This window comes from Pristis pectinata, chromosome 3 (genome assembly GCF_009764475.1).
Source record: "Pristis pectinata isolate sPriPec2 chromosome 3, sPriPec2.1.pri, whole genome shotgun sequence".
NCBI lineage: Eukaryota > Metazoa > Chordata > Chondrichthyes > Rhinopristiformes > Pristidae > Pristis > Pristis pectinata.
In genome coordinates, this window is record NC_067407.1 from 127,695,467 (window position 1) to 127,711,851 (window position 16,385).

Sequence of the window (16,385 nt, forward strand, 5' to 3'; positions counted from 1 at the left end):
ATCTAGCTTTACTTAGAGGAACAATCCATAGAAATAAACTCAAGGGCTCAATTAAGAGACAAGTGCAAATTTAAAACATTTAGCACAAAGCCCAGCTTTTAATGCTTGCATGACTCAAATCAACATCCCCATGGATCTTTTAGCTACTGTGCCTGGCAGCAAGCCATTCTGTGAAGTAGATGGAGATCTGGTTTAAGTAATCTTTCACACATGCAGGACCATATTCATGGATCTTAGTGGAAGAATTTTATTTTAAATGCCTTGTTAATTTCAGAGTTATAGTGGAATTACATACAGAACAGGAGGAGGCCATTTGGCTCTCACTGTGCCTGTACTGGCTCATTGGAAGAGCAACCAATTAATTCCATTCCTTTGGAAGGGAACTAACAATTGAGGCTCTGCGATGTATCCCGTAGTGCTCAATTATACTAATAGAACCTGGGCTTTGAAGTGGCATTGAGAAGTATTGCATACAATACTTTATTTTTATCAATGATAAATTATAAATGGGGGCTTTGTTGTTCCAGATATCAGCAATCCAGTCATCTTTCACAGTATATCCCTGTAATAGTCTTAATACCCGAGCCAGGATGTCTGCAGTTTCTTAATTAGCTATTGCAAAGAAAGATAGGTATCTTATTTGCATCCCAATCAAAAGTTGACCCCTGTACTTATTTTAGCATACCCACTGGCGTATTGACATCCTGTGGGAACATGCACCCACACTTCACCAGCAGAATTAATTTGAGATGTATTAAATTTGAAGAGTACATTAGTTAGGGAATGAGGAACTATTGAGGATATTGTGGGAGAGCTGTGAATTGTTTAGATTTTTAAAATATATTATTCATTTACAAATTGCTGGCAGGGTCAGCATTTATTGTCCATCCTTTATTGTCCTTGAGAAGGTGTTGGTGATCATCTTCTTGAATGGCTGAGGTCCTTCTGGTGAAGGTACTCACACTGTGGTGTTGGGAAAGGAGTTCCAGAATTTAAACTCAATGAGAATGAAGGACAGCAATACGTCCCCAAGCCAAGACGGTGTAAAGCTTGGAGGGAAACTTCCAGGTACCGCATCGTCATGCAATTAAATGTTGGGAGACCTGGGGTTGAAAGATTGCAGATTGATAACTTTAATGACTTGTGATCTATTAGATCTTTCTTAATCACTGAATATGTTTCATATCACTTAATCTCTTTTTCTCTAAATCACAACCTATTTCACTCAACAGGAAGAAAAAAATAAATGGACTGAAAATTTCTTTGCATGACCCCATTACTAATTTTTTTCAACCTATTTGATTAGTTTACTCCTCCATGACATTGCTATTTTCTATGAATATTATATTTATGAATATTTTTTATGAATTTTATGAATATAGAAGCTTACCTGAGGTTTAGAAAGCATGGATCAGACAGGGCTCTGTGGAGAGTTACAAGGTAGCCAGGAGGGACTTAAGAATGGACCGGAGAGCTAGAAGGGGGCATGAGAAGTTCTTGGCGAGTAAGATCAAGGAAAACCCCAAGGCGTTCTACATGTATGTGAAGAATAGGAGGATGACTAGAGTGAGGGTAGGACCGATTAGGGATAAAAGAGGAAACATGCCTGGAGTCGGAAGAGGTGGGGAGGTCCTTAATGAATACTTTGCTTCAGTATTCACCAGAGAGAGAGACCTTGACGTTTGTGAGGATGGTGTACGACAGGCTGATTCGCTAGGGCATGTCGACGTCAGGGAAGAGGATGTGCTGGAACTTTTGAAAAATAGGATAGATAAGTCACCGGGGCCAGATGGGATATATCCAAGATTATTACGGGAAGCAAGAGGAGAGATTGCTACGCCTTTGGTGATGATCTTTGCGTCCTCACTGGCAACAGGAGTAGTGGCAGATGATTGGAGGGTGGAAAATGTTGTTCCTTTGTTTAAGAAAGGGAGTAGGGATAACCCTGGGAATTACAGGCCAGTGAGTCTTACTTCAGTAGTGGGCAAATTACTGGAGAAGATTCTTAGAAACTTTATGGGCATTTGGAGAAGCATAAGCTGATTAGGGACAGTCAGCATGGCTTTGTGAGGGGCAGGTTGTGCCTCACGAGCCTGGTTGAATTCTTTGAGGATGTGATGAAACACATTGATGAGGGTAGAGCAGTGGATATGGTGTATATGGACTTTAGTAAGGCGATTGATAAGGTTCCCCATGATAGGCTCATACAGAAGGTCGAGAGGCATGGGATCCAGGGAAACTTGGCTGTGTGGATTTGGAATTGGCTCACCCATAGAAGTCAGAGGGTGGTGGTAGATGGAGAGTATTCTGCCTGGAGGTAGGTGACTAGTGGTGCTCCACAGGGATCTGTTCTAGGACCCCTGATCTTTGTGATTTTTATAAATGACTTGGATGAGGATGTGGAAGAGTGGGTTAGTAAGTTTGCTGATGATACCAAGGTTGGTGGTGTTGTGGATATCGTAGAAGGTTGCTGTAGATTACAACAGGATATTGATGGAATGCAGAGCTGGGCTGAGAAGTGGCAGATGGAGTTCAACCCAGATAAGTGTGAAGTGATACACTTCAGGAGATGAAATTTGAAGGCAGAATACAAGGTTAATGGCAGGACTCTTAGCAGTGTGGATGAACAGAGGGACCTTGGGGTCTACATCCACAGATCCCTCAAGATTGCTGCTCAGGTCGATAGGGTTGTTAAGAAGGCGTATGGTGTGTTGGCCTTCATTCGTCGGGGTATTGAGTTCAAGAGGCGTGTGGTGATCTTGCAGATCTATAGAACTCTGGTTAGACCACACTTGGAGTAGTGTGTTCAGTTCTGGTCGCCTCATTATAGGAAGGATGTGGAAACTTTAGAGAGGGTGTAGAGGAGATTTACCAGGATGCTGCCTGGATTGGAGAGCATGTCTTATGAGGATATGTTAAGTGAGCTAAGGCTTTTCTCCTTGGAGAGAAGGAGGATGAGAGGTGACTTGACAGAGGTCTACAAGATGATAAGAGGCATAGATCGAGTGGACATTCAGAGACTTTTTCCCAGGGCAACAATGGCTAACACAAGGGGAGCATACTTTTAAGGTGATTGGAGGAAGATATAAGGGGGATGTCAGGGGTAAGTCTTACACAGAGAGTTGTGAGTGTGTGGAACGCACTGCCAGCAGAGGTTGTGGGGGCAGATACATTAGGGACATTTAAGAGACTCTTAGATAGACACATGAATGATAGAGAAATGGGGGGCTATGTGGGAGGGAAGGGTTAGATAGTTCTTAGAGCAGGATAAAATGTCAGCACAACATTGTGCTGTAATGTTCTATGTTCATAAAGTGAACCTACATTTGGTGCTCAGCACATGACTTTGTTTTGCTGCCTCTTGTGAAGCCCTCTACATCATTGCAAAACCACTCTGTGAAACTTGGCGGATACAATGGGACGCTGTGATAGCAACAGAAGATTCAAGTCAAGCAAAGAACCTTTGTGATTGGTGAAGGTTGGCTGTGCTGATGGGAGAGGTGGAAGTGGAGCCCAGGGTTGGGTTTTTATTTTCAGGATAGAAGATTACATGTTTCATTCCCCAGATGTAGCTCACAGTCTGGCCTTGGGTGGCATGTCTTTATGCTCGTGTCTTATGATGCCATCAGGTTGGTTGGCCTTCAGCACTGAGTGTGTGGAACTTGTTTTACTGAAAGGAGTTCTGTGTGTGCTTTCACAGAAATGCAAACCATGCCACATTAATTGCACCATGTGAAGAGGGGCCTCTAATTTTAGCTCATAGCAGTTCTTCCTAATTTTTGATTACCTCATCGCTGGATGCATCCAATAAGCAAACATGCTTAATGATCTGATTTGGAGCCTTCATGAAAATAGAGATTGATTTTCCTTGGGTGCCTCAGAGCAGCCCTTGGACTTAGCATAAGGAATACAATCACTCAGCAGGATTGTCTGCTGTTAAGGAAGTGCCACCTATTTTTTTTTCCATCTGTTGCTCCAGATGGACAAGGAAACAACCATTTCTTGTGCTCAATCCTTCCTGCCTAATATTGCTCCAAGTCCAAGAGCAATAACAGCAACATCTGCTCACAGTACATCTAAATGGCATAAACCATCAGTGATAAGACCATAAAACATAGGAGCACCATTCGGCCATTCGGCCTATTGAGTCTTCTGCGCCATTTGATCATTGCTGATTTATTTTTCCCTCTCAACCCCGTTCTCCTGCCTTCTCCCCATAACCCTTGACACCCTTGCTAATCAAGAACCTATCAATCTCCGCTTTAAATATACCCAATAACTTGGCCTCCATAGCTGTCTGTGGCAATGAATTCCACAGATTCACCACCCACTGGCTGAAAAAATTCCTCCTCATCTCTGTTCTAAAGGGACGTCTTTCTATTCAGAGGCTGTGCCCTCTGGTCCTAGACTCTCGCACTACCGGAAACATCCTCTCCACGTCCACTCTATCCAGGCCTTTCAATATTCGGTAGGTTTCAAGGAGATTCCCCCCTTATCCTTCTGAAGTCCAGCGACTACATGCCCAGAGCCATCAAATGCTCCTCGTACATTAATCCTTTCATTCCTGGGATCATTCTTGTAAATCTCTCTGGACCCTCTCCAATGCAGGCATATCCTTCCTTAGATATGGGGCCAAAACTGCTCACAGTACTCCAAATGTGGTCTGACCAATGTCTTATAAAGCCTCAGGATCACATCATTGCTTTTATATTCTAGTCCTCTTAAATGAATGCTAACATTGCATTTGCCTTCCTTACTACCAACTCAACCTGCAAGTTAACCTTTAGCGAATCCTGCTCTGGGACTCCCAAGTCCCTTTGCATCTCTGATTTCTGACTTCGCTCCCTGTTTAGAAAACAATCTACGCCTTTATTCCTTCTACCAAAGTGCATGACCATACACTTCCCTATGCTGTATTTCATCTGCAACTTCTTTGCCTATTCTCCCAACCCGTCCAAGTCCTTCTGTAGACTTCCTGCTTCCTCAACACGACCTGCCCCTCCACATATCTTTGTATTATCAGCAAACTTGGCCGCAAAGCCATCAATTCTGTCATCCAGATCATTAACATATAACATGAAAAGTAGCGGACCCAACAATGACCTCTGTGGAACACCACTAGTTACCAGAAGGCCAACCAGAAAAGGCCCCTTCCTGCTTTTTGCCTTCTGCAAGTCAGTCAATCTTCTATCCATGCTAGTACCTTTCCTATAATACTATGGGCTCCTATCTTGTTCAGCAGCCTCATTTTGCGGCACCTTGTCAAAGGCCTTCTGAAAATCCAAGTAAACAACATCCACTGACTCTCCTTTGTCTATCCAGCCTGTTACTTCCTCAAAGAATTCTAACAGATTTATCAGGCAAGATCTCACCTTAAGGAAACCACGCTGATTTCAGCCCTATTGTATCATGTGCTTCAAAGTACCCCAAAACCTCATACTTAATAATGGACTCTAACATGTTACCGGCCACTGAAGTCAGGCTAACTGCCCTATAATTTCCTGTCTTTTGCCTCCCTCCCTTCTTAAAGATTGGAGTAACATTTGCAATTTTCCACTCCACCAGAACCATTCCCGAACCTAGTGATTCTTGATAGATCACTACTAATGCCTCTACAATCTCTTCAGCTATCTCTTTCAGAAAAGATATCTTTGTGTATTGATGTAGCTGTGTCAAGATGCCACGTGAACAATTTTGTTTTTAGGCAATTAAGCTGGATCCCAAACAAGATTATCTCCACTTTGGTGGCAATGGAGCAGCGCATGAAGCAGCTACGAGGTCAGGGCAAGCTGGAATTACTGAGTGAGGTGGGCCTGTGGCTTTGTGACTTGACTAGACCAGACCTCAGCTGGACTTTCATTGTCACCACTTCATCAGATAGAGACACCTCTTTCGTGGTGTCCACATATAGTTTTACAGCCATCCTTAACAGGAAAGGAATCTTATTGGGTGAGATGAAGAAACAAGAATGGGTTAAATTTCCAGATTACCACAGTTGAAAGGATGCAGCTCTCCAGGATGATTAAATAGTTGGGATGTTCTTCACTGAATGAGAGGTATTAGAGCTGATTTGTTTGCAGAGTGGTTACGTAACTTGACAAGTAATCCAGAAATCTGAATTTGTGATTAGGAGATGTCAGGTGAAGTTTCATTATGGTACATGGGGATTTAAATTCAATAAGTTAAATGAATCTGGAATAAGAAGCTTACTTTTAAGAATGATGTTGGAACTACGGGAGTGATATAAAACAATGAGCTCAATAAGTTCCTCCATGGAAGGAATTTGGCCTAGTCTGTCCTACTGTATATGTGAGCTTGGATCCACAGTAATATGATGGGCCCTTAATTGCCCTCTGAAATAATCTAGTAGACCAATAGGAATTAGGTCACCGCTAACACTTCAGCATTGACAAAGCAGTGCCTACAGCCTGTGATTGAACAAATAGAGAATTGTTAAGTGTGGATGCAGAGAAGCTTTTCCACTTATTGGTTAGTCTAAAAGATGTTGCAAGGTTGCCACAAGCTCATCACAATAGGGCAGCAGGTACTTGGGAACTTTATCATCTGCAGGTTCATTTCCAAGCTGCATACTGTCCTGACTGGGAAATGTATCGTTATTTCCAATATTACCACTGGATCTGAATCCTGAAGTCCCTGTCCTACAGCATTGAGGGATTACCTCCTCCAGAAGAACTGCAGCAATTCAAGAAAGTGGCTCACCAGTATCTTGAAGGCATTTAGTGATGGACAATAAATGCTAACCTTGCCAACAAGGTCTGCTTCCTGAAAAATAAATACTTGGCAGTTTGGAGAGATTTACTTTTGGAGAGAATGTGAAATGCTGCCCTGTAAAGTGGTTAAAGCAAGTACTATTAGCATTAGGAAATTGGGGCAAAACCAGAAAGAATAATGAGATGGCATTCACCCATTATAGAACAGATATAGAACAGTTGGACTCTTTGGTCTCTACCCATGACATTAATCCTGTGTAAAACATGTAGCAGGCAGAAATAGGGGTGAGCCAAGAAGCAAGGAATGATCCAACCAAATCTCATGTCATCTAGGGAGGAGAGAAGGAGTTAAAGATTTGGCATGTATCCACACCTTCTCCTTAGTTTCCATGGCAACTTTTGGTTTCCTGCATTAAATGGAGTCTCCTCAGCTGTGCTCTGCATGTATCTGCACGTCAGGAAAGCAAAACGTCGTCTGTTCCCTTCTCTTGCTTTACACTGAGGTGAAGAAAACACAAAGCATTAAACTGTCAAATCTGGAAATCCCGGGACAGTATGTGGCAGTAAGGCAAGATGTGGGGTCTGTTTCTTGCTGCTAAAGTTGCCACATGTCTAACATTCCAGGGCACCTGGTTCTACGTGTCAAATGAAATTTAGGTCAGTGAAATTACAGTTAATGAGTTCTGCATGATTTTTAAATTAAAAAAAAACTTTTAAACAAAACCAGTAATGCTCAAAGGAGCTTGTGTGCAAATGATAAACGGTTAAGCATTTTTCTTTTTCATTTGAGTTCTTACATAATTCGGAGCCATTTAAGTAAATATTAGAATGCATTATCTGTCAGCATCGGACTCATTCAGTCAGCATTTCCAGAGAGGAAGCCTAACAAGCTGCTCACAAAAAAACTATTGGGTATTTATCTTGTTACCCAACAGAAACCTCTTGAAGATGTGGATGGTGCTTTGATGATAATGTTGCAGGAGAATAATTGCTGTGTGCTGGATTCATCTGGAAGTTTGGGTGGCTGGGGTTTAGGGAAGAAACCCAGTCCTTTACATTGAATACTCACCCTTACTGTGGCACGGATATGAGTTACTGATAAACAATAGGGAGAACCTTTCCATAAAAGAAACATTAATTTTCTTTTCCCACCTGGCTCAGTTTAAACAGCTGCAGATTAAATTTCTGACATATACTTTACTGCTGAAAACATAAAAAGGGAAGGTCATGACCTTTTGGTCAAAAGACTATCAGCCAGTTTACTTAAGTAATCTTACAAAAATAATGGTACTTATTATTATTAGTATTATGGGCCATTAATATAAATATCCATTTGAAACGTGTGTTTGTGTTATCTGGCTGCAATCAGAATCATTGCGTCTTTGGTCTGATGTGCCTTGGGTAACTTTCATTAAAAAATATTGTTCTTTAGTAATAGGAATACCAAATGGGGGAACTTAAGACTAGCTTGAATTGTATCCAGCAAGAGAGAAAACACTGTATTTTCAGTCAAAAAATAGGAACACGTGTGAGGTAAAAATAATTTGTCAACTTCAGTGAACAGAGGATGACTTCCGTTGTTGAATTTACCACAGAAGCCTATGGGGTATACTAGCCTAGTGGTTGAGCTACTGGGCTAACAGCCAGAGTTTGGGAACATTGGATCAGTGACATGCATACAAATCCTACATGCTAGCTGAGGAATTAAACTTTGAATAAATAAATCCCGAATTTAAATGAAAAAGCTCATCTCAGTGATCGTGAGCATGAAACTGCTGTTTGTTATAAATAAAATCTGGTTCACTAATGCCTTTGGCAAAGGAAATCTGCTGTCCTTGCACAATCTCTCTTTACTGTCTTCCCAATTCAGAGGCCATTAGGGATGAACAACTGCCAGCATTGCCAGCGATGTCTGAGCTCTGTAAGTAAAAAAAAATCAGAGATCCTTACTGAACACTAAAGCCAAAACATTGCTGATTACAAACAATCTTTTACTCAAATAATCTTTCCTTTTGCTGCTTGTTTGTTTATAACTCATGCTACCAACTGAGAAATCTCCAATTATCTACTAATGTACTTTGACAAACAAATCACTAAGTATGGCAAGCTGGCAGCCTTGACAGGTCAGGTATTATCAGTGTCAGCTAGGGCTCAGTGGATTGATCTCCTGAGTTGGGAGATTGTGGATTCAAGTTCCATTCCAGGGATTGCACCACAAAGACTGGTGCTCCAATACTTGAACAGAGGGAGTATTGCTCTGTTGAAGCTGCTGTCTTTCAGAGGGAAAGTTTAAGACAAATATTGCCTGATATGAAATGTGTCGTGGTACTGTTTAGAAAAGCAGGGCAGTCCTTGAATTCTGTGCAGTAATTATCCCTCAAGCAGCATTATTTCTTAATAATAATTTGGTCATCAGTTACTGTGCTGAAATAGGCTACCATGTTTCCTTCATTACAACAGTGACCATGCTTCAAAAGCATCCTGAAAGGGCCATGAAATGCACTGTAGAACTGTAATTTTGCTCATAAATCATTTAACTGAAAACAAAAATAAAGAAACTAAAAGAAGCTACATTACAAGAAAGATGTGGAGGCTTTGGAGAGGCTGCAGAAGAGATTCACCAGGATATTGCCTGGATTAGAGAGTATTAGTTATAGGGAGAGGTTGGACAAACTTGGATTGTTTTCTTTGGAGCATCGGAGACTGAGGGGCGACCTGATTGTAGTATATAAAATTATGAGAGGCATAGATAGGGCAGATAGTCAGAGTCTTTTTTCCCATAGTGGAAATTCCAAAAACTAGCAGGCATGCATTTAAGGTGAGAGGGTGAAAGTTTAAAGCAGATTTGCGAGGTAAGTTTTTTACGCAGAGAGTGGTAGATGCCTGGAATGTGCTGCCAGGGGAGTTTGTGGAAGCAGATATGATAGCAACTTTAAAGAGGCATTTAGACAGGCACCTGAACAGGCAGGGAATGGAGGGATGTAGACCATTTACAGGCAGATGGGATTAGTTTAAATTGGCATTATGGTCAGCACAAACACCGTTGGCCAAAGAGCCTGTTCCTGCGCTGTACTGTTCTATGTTCAATGTTGTATGTTAAGACTGAGTTGTCTCCAGCTGTGTCACTGGACAGTCACCAAATCAGTTTAAAAGAATATCACAGAAGTCAAAATTCTGACTTCCTTAACAGTTCAATGAATTTTACATGGCAAGTCAGTCCTCCAAGAATGCTTTATGCAATAAACATTGTTAATTTTCAACTATTTAGCTGTATGCTTTGGGAATGGGAACTGAAGAATTTAACTGTGGGAACTATTTCTCATATTTTCTTATACAGTGGGCATTCAGTCCATCGAGTCTATGTCAAGTCTCAGACCAGTCCCATTGCCCCACTTTTCTCCCCCTGTAATCTGTTCTCTGGTTTGCACTTAGAGGTGAGTCTTTGGGTGTTCTTGAGAAATGAGCTGGTTAAAGCTACATGTCTGGAGGTAGAGCAACACCAGACCCACGTTTAGAGCTTACCAATGAAAGCTACAGGCAAGGACAACTGAGGAATGTATAATTTTAGTATGTTAGGCTTTTGACAGCTCCTGAGGCAAACCAAACAGCTAAGCGAAGTTTATTAACAAAATACAGTTCTTAACACAGCAAAGCATGTGGTGGTTTAAAATGAGGCAAAATAATTGCAGGTGCTGAAGGTTGAAAAACTCTCAGTTAGGTCCTGGAGTAAGGCCAAGGAGAGTCAGTGTTTTTTTTTAATCTTTATTAAAGTGGATTTAAATTTAACATTGCCATTTTGTGCAGTGAAGTTTGAGTAAGAACCATCATAAATTTGCACAAGTTGTGGAATTTTTCTTTGAATTGTGTTCCCTAAAGCAGGGCTCGATCAAACTTTATGCTGTCTGCTGTCGATTTCCCCGCTCTGTGACTCAGACCTTAATCCTGTCTATTTGTGTTGAAACATGCTGTGCTGGCCTCGAAGGCACCCGAGGTGACCAGAGATGTAGATGAGTCAAGTTAAGTTATGAAATTGTTTGATGATTGGCTCAGAGCTAAATTCAGTGGAAATTTCACTATTTTTAATGCATAAGTGGACATAGGAATTCTTGTTACCATGGATCCAATGATTTTCAGAATTAAATATATGATGAAAGTTTGCAAAATGTGGTTACCAATGCTGGGTTTTGAAAATCCCTTGCTTCTTACCCAATTTTGTCCAAATTACAAAATGTCTGCCATATCCTTTCCAAAATCTAAAATGACACCCATGGTTCATGTCCCATTTTATAGCCTTTAATTGCTTGAAAAGATAGCCAATTATCACAGTAGTTTCACTATTTTTTCTGATTATCCTATACCGGAGTATACTGAACCATAATCAGGCCTCTATAATGAACCCTTAAACATTACACAAGAAAATTTTCATCATGCTGCAAACTTTGGTATCATTGTGCTGATCTAATTCTGCCATCACTTGGAATTGGTTCCCATGAATCCCGCAGTTAACTGGACTCAATGCAGAGAGCTGATCTTATTGGCCCTCCGCACTCTGGAGGATGTGGGACTGATAGATTCAAATGAAAACAACCTCAAAATCCATGACATTTGGAAACACTGACCTCATTGAATATAGTGGCAGTGCATTGTATTCAGCCCTGACCCTTAAATGCCCCTTTAGAAGGCGAACATGGGCAGAGCATTGCTTACTGTTGAAGCAATAACTGATCCTAACAGTTTTTAAGTGATGTCCAGAGATATTTAAAAACCATCAGAATTAAAATCAATAATTTAAAAATAAATTTGATGTTTTTTTAATGTAGTAAAGTCAAACAAACCATAGAAACACTTATCAATGATTGAAAACGTTTAAACAAAACAATATAATTTTGGAATCATATGAGTTGTACTGCACAGAAACAGGACCTTTGGCCCAGTATGTCCATGCCATTCATTGTACCTATCTAAATTAACCCCTTTTACCTGCATTAGTTTTGGTGTCATTTAGTGGCATCATTGCTCATCCTGGATGCTGACTTATGGACTCTTTCTTGTTTGTAGATATCAATGAATGCCAGCTTCAAGGTGTGTGCCCACATGGAGAATGTCTGAATACCCCGGGCAGCTACAGGTGTACATGCGAACCTGGGTTTGTTCCTGGTTCTTCACAGACTGCCTGTGTTCGTAAGTACTGGTTACCCATACTACCAAGGGCTGTTTTATAAATTTGGTCCTGAACTCTTTGAAAATTGAATTGAACTGTCCACCCCTTATCGAGCTTGGGTTTGAGTGATTCTTAAAACATTACCTGTCTCTCCCCTGGAAACCCTTCACCAATAGTTTTCAGATGATCTGTGATCCATTCATGAAAGATGAAGGTGCAGTAATTGATAGGACATCTTAGAAGCTAACAACCTGGTAGGTGATGAATGGTTTCCGAGGGGAGGGGAGGGGAGGGGAGGGGAGGGGAGGGGAGAGAGATTCAAGTTGAGCAGGTATAAAGGTCAATGTTACTGGGCCACATGCTGTCAGCAACATAAAGTATGGGGCTGGATGCATATCAGGTGGTATTTATGCAGCAATCCCTTGTTACAGTCTTGCCCAAGATAAATTTCGTACCATCTCTATTATTGTAATGGATACCAGCCTTTCAAGAGGGTTGTTCCATGCTCCCTGTCCCATTTATATTTGTTTGAAAGAAAGTATTTCAACACAATACCACAGCTTGTGAAGGCATAGACAAAATAAAACTTGACACCCTACTTTGTACTAAACATTTGGTTAACTAAGAAGTTACCTACAGTATATCATAGAACTATATCCTGGAAATTATGGTTCATGAGTAGGCCATTTGGTCCATTATTTTCATGTTGTCCAGCTCTGAGCCCCTAACCTTGCAGGTTATGGCACACCCAGGTATATCTAAAATGTGATGAAAGCTTTTCCCAACTCTCACCACACTGTGAGAGAAAAATCTTTCCTCAACTTCCTTCAAATCTATGCCCCATGTTATTAATCTTGCTGATAATGGAAAATAGTCCTTTCTGTTCACCATGCCTAGCCCTCTCAATTTTATATGCTTCAATTAAATCTCTCCTTAGCCTCCTCTGTTGTGAAGAAAGTGACTCAAGCCAAGTAAATCTTAGCTCATAACGAATGTAATCTATCCCTGGCAATGTCCTCATATTTCCTCTGTTTACTTTCCAGTGCTACCACATCCTTCCTATAATGTGGTGAAACTACTTCAGTTTTGTACAGTTCTAGCATGACCTCCTGGGTCTCGTCTCATGTATCTTGGCCACTGAAGGAAAGTATTTCAAATACTTTCTTGACCACTTTACCTCCCTGTCCTGCTTCCTTCAGAAGTCTGTGGATAGTGTCTCCAAGATTCCCTTGTTCCTCTACACTTCTTAACATGCTACCATTTATCATGCATTCCCATGTCTCATTTCTCTCCTCAATAGCATTACCTCATTCTTCTCTGGATTGCTTTACTGGCCAGCTAACTAGTCTTGTTATCTTCCTGCAGTCTACAGATTTCTTCCACATAGCCACCAGACAGCCAATTATTGGATCATTTCTAAACTCACTGTTTCATAGAATCAAACAATCAGAGAATTATTCCAGAGTGGAAGGTGGCCATTTGGCCCATGGAGCCTATAATCATGTCAGTCCCTGCTCTTCCCCATATTCCTGCAACTTTTTTCTTCCTGAACTAACCATTTCTTTTGAAAGCCACAAATGAATCTGCTTCCACCTCTGTTAAGGCAATTAAAAACCCTGACTATGATTCACTTTTTAGATGTTTTTCCTCATGTCCCTCCTCATTCTTTTACCAATCACTTTCAACCTAGTGCACAGTCCTTTCAACAATAGAGTTCATTTCATTTGCCAAGAGCATAAGAAGTAGATACAGGGGGAGATAACGTAGTCTCGAGTCTACCTCACCTCGCACATCATTCCTAAGCTTGTGGCTGGTCCTGTCCTTGTCCACTCTGCTGTTTGATTCCCATAAAAAGTGATTCCCTGTGAACCTGAAAATCTACCTGTCTCTGGCATGAATGTACACAGCATCTAAGGGATCATTGTCTTAGGTAGAGAATGCCAAAGATGCCCACTGCATAAAGAAATTACACCTCATCTGAGTTCTAAGTGGCTGACCCCAGAGACTCCAATACTCCAAGTGAGATCTCTTCAAAGATCTGTAAGATCTCAGCAAGGCACTCTTTTCAATAAATGTCAACATACATATGCCTTGCTAATTTCTTGCTGTACCTGCATGTTTATTTTTGTATTAGTTAAACAAGGACTCAGATCTCTCTGAACACCTTTAATTACAGGTTTTCCATTCTTTTAAAAAATACTTTCTTCTGGCAGATGACCTATACTGTGGGGAAAATGGCAGGATGCGCGCACTGTATTCTTTCTACCACAGTGCATATCCTGCCATTTTCCCCATAGTACAGACCATCTGCCATAATCCTGCTCAGCTTCTCTATACCCCTTTCTAGATACTTTTGCCTGGTAATTGGATTGTGCAGTTTTTAGGCATCGGAGTTGGTGTGGAGTGGACTGAAGCCTTTGCAACCATGTGAAGTGCTAAGTAGACAGTCCAGCTTAGTTTTCTCTTGAGGTTCCCAGCATCATAAAAGCCAGTCTTCAGTCAATTTAATTAATTTCACTTGATAACAAGTAATATCTGAAAACACTGGGTACAGCAAGGGCTACAGGACCAGACAATGTCCTGACTATAGTACTGAACAGGCCCTTCAGCAAAACTCATCCATGCCAACCAAGGTGCCTACCTGAGCTAGTCCCATTTGCCTGCATTTGGCCCATATCCCTCAATTTTTCCTATCCATGGACCTGCCCAAATGTCTTTTAAATGTCGTAATCATACCCACCTCTACCACTTCCCTTAGACGTCTGTGTGAAAAATTTGCCCCTCAGGTCCCCTTTAAATTATTTCTGCCTCGTCTCAAACTTATGCCTTCTAGTTTTAGACTCACCTACCCTGGGAAAAAGACTGTGGCCATCCACCTTATCCCTCATGATTTTATAAACCTCTATAAGATCACCCCTCAGTTTCCTTTACTACATAGAAAACATGCCCAGTCTATTCGGGCCTCTGGCCCGAAATATTAACTCTATTTTTCTCTCTCTAGATGCTGGCTGACTTGCTGAATATTTCCACCGCTTTGTGTTTTTACTTATAGCATAAAGGGTTCAATTATAAAGGAAGTGAAGGGATAGAGAAACAGTTCTTCTGAGACCTGTCCTATTTTTTTTCCAGAACTATTTTCAAACAAACAGAATTATGGTCACTGGTCCCTAAGTGCTCCCCCACTGACACTTCAGCCACTTGCCCAGTTGCCCAGTCTCATTTTTCAAAAGGAGGTCAACTGTTTCCCCCTCTCTAGTATGGCCATCTGTATATTTCTTGAGAAAACTTTTCTGGAAACATTTAACAATTTCTGCCCTATCTAATAATCCCTTCGCACTATGGCAGTTCCAATCAATATTAGGGAAGTTAAAATCACCTACTATTATAGTCCTATTATTCCTACAGCTATCTGTGATCTCTCTCCATATTTACTCATCTAATTCCCGCTGACTATTGGGGGGCCTATAGTACAATCCCTTCAAAGTGATCACCCCCTTCTTACTTATAAGTTCTACTCATGTAGCCCACTGGATGTTCTTCCAGAAATACCCTCTCTAAATACTGCCATGATGTTTTCCCTAATCAAGAACACAACTCTTCGTCCTCTCTTAGGTCCACCTCTATCATGCCTGTAGTAGCATCTGTACCTCGGAACATTGAGTTGCTAGTCCTACCAAACTTGTTTCTGTAATAGCTATAATATCACAATCCCATGAACCTATCCAAGCTTTGAACTCATCTGCCTTATCTGTCAGGCATCTTGCATTAAAATAAATACAGTTTAGCCTAACAGACCTTCCTTGCTCCCCTCCTGCCCTGGTCGTTCTGCCTACAGGACTTGCTTGCTTTAATTTCTGTATTTGCCTCAACTTTCTCATCTGCCACACTACTACTATGGGTTCTAACCCCCTGCCAATCCTTATCAACATCATAATAACCCAATAATCACATGGGGGAGCCCAAGTATTGGTATTGGTTTATTATTGTCACTTGTACTGAAGTACAGTGAAAAACTTGTCTTGCATACCGATTTGTACAGGTCAATTCATTACACAGTGCAGTTACATTGAGTTAGTACAGTGCATTGAGGTGGTGCAGGTAACAACCATAACAGTACAGAGTAAAGTATCACAGCTACAGAGAAAGTGCAGTGCAATAAAATGCAAGGTCACAACAAGGTAGATCCTGAGGTTAGAGTAGCATAATGTTCCCTCACATACTCCTCTATAGGTTCATCTGCACTGATTGTAACACATGAATGAATGAATCCCAACCCCCAATTACTGAAGTGGCTCAATATTTCTGTATTTCCTGATGAGTGGCATCTCTTTTAAAGAACTCTTGACTTCCACATGAAATATGCAAATAAAGATCATCCTGACATCTCTCGTGAGGGCATGAAATTTCTTTCTGCATTTCTCCATTGTGCAGGGACTCTTATTCCAGACGGAGATCCCTGAAGTTACAATCTGCCAGGCTATTCTTATGGTGGG

General features: G+C 41.1%; 1 protein-coding gene across 3 annotated transcripts in view; it reads left to right on the forward strand.

The window, feature by feature from the left end:
• Nucleotides 1–16,385, forward strand: part of ltbp1 (latent transforming growth factor beta binding protein 1) — a 399,304-nt gene that overhangs the window by 205,993 nt on the left and 176,926 nt on the right. For all 3 annotated transcript variants that reach the window (XM_052011302.1, XM_052011303.1, XM_052011304.1), the window contains one exon: nucleotides 11,790–11,912. In XM_052011302.1, the coding sequence (XP_051867262.1) occupies nucleotides 11,790–11,912 (123 nt within the window). The remainder of the gene's footprint in view (nucleotides 1–11,789; nucleotides 11,913–16,385) is intronic.